The 7,029-nt window shown below is 64.4% G+C and overlaps 2 protein-coding genes across 2 annotated transcripts in view; one reads left to right on the forward strand and one right to left on the reverse strand.

Moving 5' to 3' along the window:
• The window catches only part of GTF3C2 (general transcription factor IIIC subunit 2), a 9,137-nt gene extending 4,067 nt beyond the window's left edge, over positions 1 to 5,070 (forward strand). Inside the window, exons 9-16 of the mRNA XM_025194299.1 lie at positions 1,120 to 1,249; positions 1,945 to 2,089; positions 2,277 to 2,438; positions 2,567 to 2,654; positions 2,885 to 3,013; positions 3,374 to 3,505; positions 4,209 to 4,316; positions 4,398 to 5,070. Of these exons, the coding sequence (XP_025050084.1) occupies positions 1,120 to 1,249; positions 1,945 to 2,089; positions 2,277 to 2,438; positions 2,567 to 2,654; positions 2,885 to 3,013; positions 3,374 to 3,505; positions 4,209 to 4,316; positions 4,398 to 4,610 (1,107 nt within the window). The 3' untranslated portion in view covers positions 4,611 to 5,070. The remainder of the gene's footprint in view (positions 1 to 1,119; positions 1,250 to 1,944; positions 2,090 to 2,276; positions 2,439 to 2,566; positions 2,655 to 2,884; positions 3,014 to 3,373; positions 3,506 to 4,208; positions 4,317 to 4,397) is intronic.
• A 136-nt stretch (positions 5,071 to 5,206) lies between these two features.
• SLC30A3 (solute carrier family 30 member 3) overlaps positions 5,207 to 7,029 on the reverse strand; it is a 3,836-nt gene continuing 2,013 nt past the window's right edge. Inside the window, exons 6-7 of the mRNA XM_006037844.2 lie at positions 6,581 to 6,715; positions 5,207 to 6,505 (exon numbers count right to left, since the gene is read on the reverse strand). Of these exons, the coding sequence (XP_006037906.1) occupies positions 6,360 to 6,505; positions 6,581 to 6,715 (281 nt within the window). The 3' untranslated portion in view covers positions 5,207 to 6,359. The remainder of the gene's footprint in view (positions 6,506 to 6,580; positions 6,716 to 7,029) is intronic.

A 7,029-nucleotide genomic window follows, 5' to 3' on the forward strand; every position in this document is an offset into this window, starting at 1 on the left:
GGTGGGGGTGGCAGCAGGGGCACCGTGGGGAACTGACTGCTCCTCCCCCTCTTGGCTCATTCTGGTGGGTAATGATGCTTGTAACCAGCCTGTCTGCCGGGCTGGCCTGACGGATGGCGGCCTGCGTGCGCCACACTCGGGGGCGCTCAGCCGTGTCCAACGGCTCCTGCGCGCTACGCCAGCCACAGGAAATTGATCCTGTGCTGCAGCACGTTGGCCAGCCAGGCCCTGTGCAGCCCCAGTGTCCTCCTCCCCCAACCCGCACCACCTGGCACCTGCCTCAGTTGCCCTGGGCAGGGGATCACAGCCCTCCAGGGTGCCTTAGAACCTGTGCTTCGTGGCGGGAGTCCAGCTCTGCTCAGCTGAGAGGTGTGGAGGCCCTTGGGCCCTTCCCTCCCCCAACACAGGCATTGTCTGTGTGCCCAGCTCTGCTGTGTCCTTGAGGAGTTTCCCTGGCTGCGATTGTCTGTCTAATGGGGCTGCTAATGACCGGGGGGTGGGGAGTGTCTCCCCTGCGTCATGGACCATTAACTTGCACATGGTCCATGCTGTGTAGAGCTGTGTGTGTGTCTGGCAAAGGCCCCAGTGGGGAGCAATGTTGCTGCAGCTGGGCCATGCCAGGCCTGCTATGCTGCCTCCCTCCTGCCCCCGTCACCAGACCCTGTGCGCTCAGCCTTCCCTGGGTCACGGAGACAGCCCTGCCCTGGCTCAGGGCACTGACAGCCCATGCGCTTGTCCTGATTACCCTGCTCTCTTCTCCTAGACGAGCCTCTCCCGAAGCACACAGTCTGCCAGGTGAGTGCCTGTGCCCGGGGCGGCCCTGGGAGCCAGAGGCCAGCGCTTTGGGGGCTTGTCAGTACTGGCAGACTCCGAACCCGCGGGAGACCAGGCAAAGGCAGGAGCCAGCTCCCTTGCAGCAGCAGAGTGGGGGCTGGGAGCTGGGTTGTGAATGATCCCCTTTGTGTCCACTCTGCTGCCCTGTAGTGCAGGGCCAGATGAGCCTTTGCTCTGACTTGTAACCCTGGCACCCGCCACCCCTGCCTCCGTATATTTCCAGTCGGGCAGGAGCTGGGAGCCCTTGGCCCCTGTGACATATGCCTCCTTCCCCCTGCCACCCAGGTGCAGTGCATTGCCACGCTCCAGGTGGGCTCCATCCAGGCCGGCAGCTCATCTGAATGTGGCCAGTGCTTCAGCCTCTCCTGGATGCCAACCCGACCCCACCACCGCCTGGCAGCTGGCTTCTACGATGGTGAGTGCCTGCTGCGCTGGGCCTCCACGGCCCCCAGGACAGGGCTGCACATGGTGCTGCCCCCCACCCCTCCATGTCTGCAGCCATGGGTCAGTGCTTTGCAAGCAAGCTGTTGGCGCCCAGCAGCCATGAGTTCCTTTGGGTACCCTGCCAGCCCCTCCGCAGTGAGGCATGCACTGGAATAAGTCAGCTAGCACGTGAAATGGACACTGTTCAGTTCACAGGAGCTGCAGAGGGTCTCTAGCCTGAAAAGGTTGAGGGCTGCTGCCACAGTCCCTTGGGGACCATGTGTAGGGAGGTATGGGGCGGGCAGCAACAGGGAATGTCTCCAATAAAGGAAATGAAGAACGTTGGCAAAGCTGCTCAGGTGGAACAGTCTGGGGGGAGGGGGCAGGCTGGGTGCTGGAACCCCGTGACCCACATCTCCCTGCTGCCCTGTCAGGGCTCCACCCGGCCCTGCCCGCCTCCTTTGTCCTGAGCCACAGCCCTCTGCAAGGCCTGGGTCGCCCCAGCCCTGGTCTGTAGCCCCTGCTTCCCCAGTCCTGGATCTCATGTGTGTGGCTGTTGGTGCTTCTGCCCCTTGCCATGGCTGGGCAGGCCCCTGCACCATGCCCCCAGCTGCATGCTGCAAGCTGTCATGCCCAGCCCTGCAGCAAGGGGCGGCTGGTGCAACAAGCACTTTGTGTTGCCCCCAGGCACCGTCGCCATTTGGAACCTGAGCACCATGTCCCTGCTGCAGCGTGTGTACCGGCCCAATGGCTCCCTCAAGCTCTACCCGGCCCAGTGCTTCCTGGCCCATGACCATGCCGTTCGCAGCATGGAGTGGTGCAAAGCCAACAGGTAGGGGCTGGGCCAGGATGGTGGGCTGCTCTGTTCCAGGCAGGGGCCCCAGGGGTGTGGGAGGGTGCTCTCTTCTTTGGGGTCAGGGGCCCAGATACGATCCTGCAGGGGCCTGTTGTGGCATGGGGTGGCTGGGGCGCAGCTAGTACAGGCCAGGTTCGAGAGTCCCTTCCTTCCCTGTTTGCAGTAACTTCCTGGTGACGGCAGGGAATGACCGGAAAATCAAGTTCTGGGACCTGCGGCGCCTCTATGAACCCATCAACAGCATCAAGCGGTTCCTCAGCACTGAGGTCGTCTGGCTGCTGCCCTACAATGGAGTCACCGTAGCCCAGGACAACTGCTATGCCTCGTGAGTGCTTGCCCGGCCCTGCCACGCATGCCCAGTTGGCTGAATCACCCCAGCAGACCCCGATGTTGGGCCCTGGGAAGGAGCTCCCTGCCCTGTATCTTACTCTTCCACCTGTGTCTCTGTTGCAGCTACGGACTCTGTGGGATCCACTATATTGACGCCGGCTACCTGGGCTTCAAGGCCTATTTTGTGGCCCCACGCAAGGGGACGGTGTGGGTAAGTGGCAGGTGGGGTTGTCAGGTCTGCCTGGGATGAGACTTCCGGCATCATGCTCTGCTCCACAGGAAGAGGCGCGTGCCCCCTACTTACCCTGAGCCAGTGCACGGTAGTGCTGTGCCAGGGCAGAGCCCGCCCAGGCCCAGGAGCCCAGGGCCTGGGCCCCATCTTGGGCAGGGTGGAGGCTGCAGCGGCAAGTTGCTCAGGCTGACTGTCCTCTCCCTTGGCAGAGTATCTCGGGCTCTGACTGGCTGAACACAGTGGTGGCAGGGGATGTCACTGGGGAACTGGTGGCTGCTGTGCTGCCTGACTTGGCCATGAACCCGCTCAACATCAAGCGCCCCTCGGAGCGCAGATTTGTAAGAGACCATGCCTGGGGTAGGGCTGGGGGGAGGGGGGGAATCATGCAGCGCTGTGGGGGAGGCTGAACTAGGCAGGGGTGGGGGCAGTGTCCCCGGGGCTGGCTGGAGCAGGACCTAGGCTTCTGTATGGGGCAAGACTGGGGGTCCAGGTATGGCCAGGCCCCACTGCCAGCCTCCTGGGTGCGCCCCACAGTGCCGCATGCCTCAGTGGAGGAGCAGGCCTGGCCAGCACCCAATGTACCATGCTGGCTGGGCATGACCCCCCAGCCTGCTTCTGTATCCATGAGCGGGGCTGGGTTGCACCGTGCTGTGATGCCCGGGGCCTGTTCCAGCTTCAGTGCGTCTCCTCCCGCCCAGCCCATCTACAAAGCTGACCTGCTGCCCTGTAGCCCTGCGGGCGCCCGGGACATGGAGCAGCCGGCACCCAAGGCCAAGACCTATGGCGAGATGGTGGCCCAGCACTATATCCGCTTCCAGGACACCAATCTGGTAGGGGCTGGAGCAGCTTGGGGTGGAGGGGGGCTGACACCACCAGTCTCCTATGGGAGCCCCCTTGAGACCATGCGGGAAGTGCCCACTGCTCCCTGCTCCTAGGGTCTGTGAACCCCTGAGATACGGAGCCAGCAGGAGCCTCTACTGTCCTGGGCCTTGTGTCCTGTGGGCAGGCAGCCTGCTCTGGGCCCCTGGAAGGCAGAGCAGGTTGGGGGGGAGCAGAAGCCAGCAGTGTCTGGACCATGCTGGGGGGGTGGGCATGGAAGCTGTCACAGCCACTGCCTGTGTCTGGCCGATAAGGCCCAGTGCCTCCCTCCACACCCACTGTCGTTCTGGGAAGTGACAGCCCTCCCCAGGGCTCCATCAATCACTGCACTGGGGAGCAGATGGTGCCATGGGCCCAGGAGGGGAGGGGCCAGAGTTGCAGCGCTTCCCCTTTGCCTGGGAATGTGCAGGGCCCCTTCAGGACTGGGCTGGGGTATGGGACATGACCCCTTCCCATCTTGGTACCTAGGGCACCCCCTGGCAGCAGGGCCCACAGGGGCAGGCCCACAGCAGAGCCCATGGCCCTGGGCTTGACACCTGGCAGCATGGCCTGCGCTCAGCACCAGCAGGATCTTTGCAGAGCAGTGCCTGGCTGGTCACTAGCCCCACACTGCTGCCACTGCTGGGCTCATGGTGCCCCCTCCCTGCCCTACAGCACAACTTCCAGAACTTCCCCAGCCGGGAGCCTATGCGCCGGATGCATGCTCAGGAGGTGAAGTCAGGGCTGAGCCTGGACCGCCTGCAGCTGGAGTCCATCCACAAGGTGAGCCTTTTCCCCCCTCCCCTGCTCCTTCCCTTTGCTGGGATAGCCCCCACCTCCACCCCAACTCTCCTCTTCCCGCAGGTTCGCTTCAGCCCCAACCAGGACTCTCATGGCTGGCTGGTGTCGGGGGGCCAGGCCGGCATCGTGCGGGTGCACTGCCTTGCAGGACTTGCTCTGCCTGGGGACTGCCAGCCAGCGCCAGGGCTGCACCCTCCACCCAACTCTGCATCACAGGAACCAACAGCCAGCCCCAGCCCTGGCCCCACTGGGCATCTGCTGTCGCCAACTGAGTAGGCCTCGGGCTGAGCTGCGTTGCAGAGCCCCTGGCTGGTGTAGCCCCTCCAACCTGGCCTCGGGGTCGGACCCTGCAGGGTGTGGGGTGAATGTGGATTTCCGAGGGGCTCTGGCCCCCGGCCCCAGGGAGGAGCCTGCAGGGCAGAAGCTCCACACTGGGCCTTTGGGGCAGGCCCCAAGCTCGGGGCAGGGGCATGGGTGGGGGGCACAGTGTGGGGCCCCAGGGGCTGGCGCTCCACCTGTGTGCATGTGGCTTTGTCGCATCCTGTTTCCTCCTGGCCTGCAGCTGGCTCCAGGGAGTCGTGTCTTTGTGCTGCGCTGTGGGGGGCCGGGCCGGGGCTGGGGCCGGGCACTGGGAGCACTGGGCAGTGGCCCGTAGCCCCAGCTATGTGGCAGCCACAAATTTGCTCACATTGAGCCTGTGATCTTAATTGTTCAGTAAAGGTGTTTGTTTTGTAAAGCCACCACCTCCTCCCTGCTGTGCACAGCAGGGTTCGGGCACGCGCACATAACATGCGGGGGCAGCTCAGGTGTTGGCCCCAGCCTGTGACGCCACTGCTCCCCCCACAGACGGGGCCCAGGCAGCACCTGTGCCCTCCTACCCCACCAATGCATGAGGTCTGTGTCCCCCCCTGCCCCAAGAACCCCTGAGGCCACTCACTTGCTTAAGGAGGACAAGTTTATTGGGTGTCGTAGCCACACGCTGTTGGGTACAGTGAGCCAGGCTTCTCTCACAGCACAACAGACAGACGGACGGGACTGACACAGACAGATGCACTCCACAGGTTCAACAGACGCTGATGGACAGACACACAGAAGGGTGGGGGTTGCCAAGCGAAGTGGGGCAGGGTATTCCTGGATGCAGGCAACTCAGGGCTGGCTTGGCTCTGTGGGAGCAGGGACACCTCCAGTGCTCCAGACAGACACAGATGGGATTGACAGAGCCCCGGCCAGCTCCTGACTTACCTTCTGCTCTGCCCTTCCTGCAGGCCAAGCCTGCAGTGCCCAGGACCCAGCATGAGGCTTAGTGCTCTGGGCTATGCCCACACCAGGCAAGGGCAGGACAGACCCAGAGCTGGGGGGCAGAGAGGGTGGGAAGAAGAGCAGAGACTTGGCTTGGGGGCTGCTGCACCCTGACAGCCAGGGGAGTGCCAGGCAGGGCCCCTGGTTGAGGCTGCAGGGGAGGGACTTCTGCCAGGCTCAGGGGGCTGGACTGCAGGATGCAAGCCAGACCTCCCCCAGCCCCTGGCAGAGCAGGTGTGAGCCCAAGGGACAAGATAAGCAGCCCTAGAAGTTGGCACTGGGGTCTCCCAGGACAGTGCCCAGCACTGCTCTGGCCCAGGGGGGATGTGACTGCAGGGTCCAGGGCCCATCCCCAGGCAGGGCTGGGGGGCGGGGGTTCCCACCCCCTGGAATGTAGGACAAGGCGGCAGTGCCGCGGCACGGGTAACCCAGGGGGGCAGAGCTACACTGGCCCCAGTGCAGGGAGGGGGGCCTGGCACAGGGTGGGGGCAGCCTTGTGGGCTGTGCTGCCAGGTCAGAGTCGGGCAAGGGCACGGCTTGTGTTACAGGGTGGGCCCAGGGTGGCGTTGGCCTGGTTAGGGTGTCCCTGGGTGGTACCATCCTGGAGCTCTGGCCAGCTCTTGCCCGGGGTCCCCGTGGCATTCGCGCCTGCTGGCAGTGGAAGGAGATGGGCAGGCGGTGCCAGGCCCCTGCTGGGCTGCGCAGTGCACTGGGTCCAGCCAGGGCTCAGTTGTGGGGGCCCTGGCACTGTGGGCAGGCGGCCATGTCCTCCAGGTAGCGCTCCACCTGTACCGTGCATGACACGAAGCCAAACTTGCTCTGCAGCTGTGCCGTGGCCTCCTGGAGCACGGCCTCTGTGTCTGCGCCTACGTCTGTGGGGAAGTGGGACAAGTCAGCGTGGGGTACCATCTCAGGCCTGGGCAGCTGGCCAGGACAGGAGCACTCACCTATGGCCACATGCACAGACACCACATGGTGGCTGAGGGTCAGGGCCCAGAGATGCAGGTCGTGTGTGCTGCGCACGCCCTTCACAGCCAGCAGCACATCCCGCACTGCGTTGAACTCCACACCCCGCGGCGCCCCTGCGGAAGCACTCGGAGTCAAGCCAGCACTGTCACCCTCGCGGACCCCCCACCAGGCCAGGCAGGGGCAGGTCCAGACCGGGCAGCAGGGGGGAACCCAGTGGATGACCTGGTGCAGGGGGCGTTGTGGGGAGCCCACAGTTCAGCACCTGCTCAGCAGAGCCCAGTAGGACAGATGCCTGGGCAAGTACTGGGCTGTGGGGGCAGAGGTGGGGGGGCGCAGCTGCAGCTCCAGGATCCTTGAAAGGGACTCGGCTGTCCCTTGGTGCCCTTTGCCCTACGGCTGGCAGTGGGCCCTGCCTCTGCTCCCCCCC

This window comes from Alligator sinensis, unplaced genomic scaffold (assembly GCF_000455745.1).
Source record: "Alligator sinensis unplaced genomic scaffold, ASM45574v1 scaffold2020_1, whole genome shotgun sequence".
Classification (NCBI taxonomy): domain Eukaryota; kingdom Metazoa; phylum Chordata; order Crocodylia; family Alligatoridae; genus Alligator; species Alligator sinensis.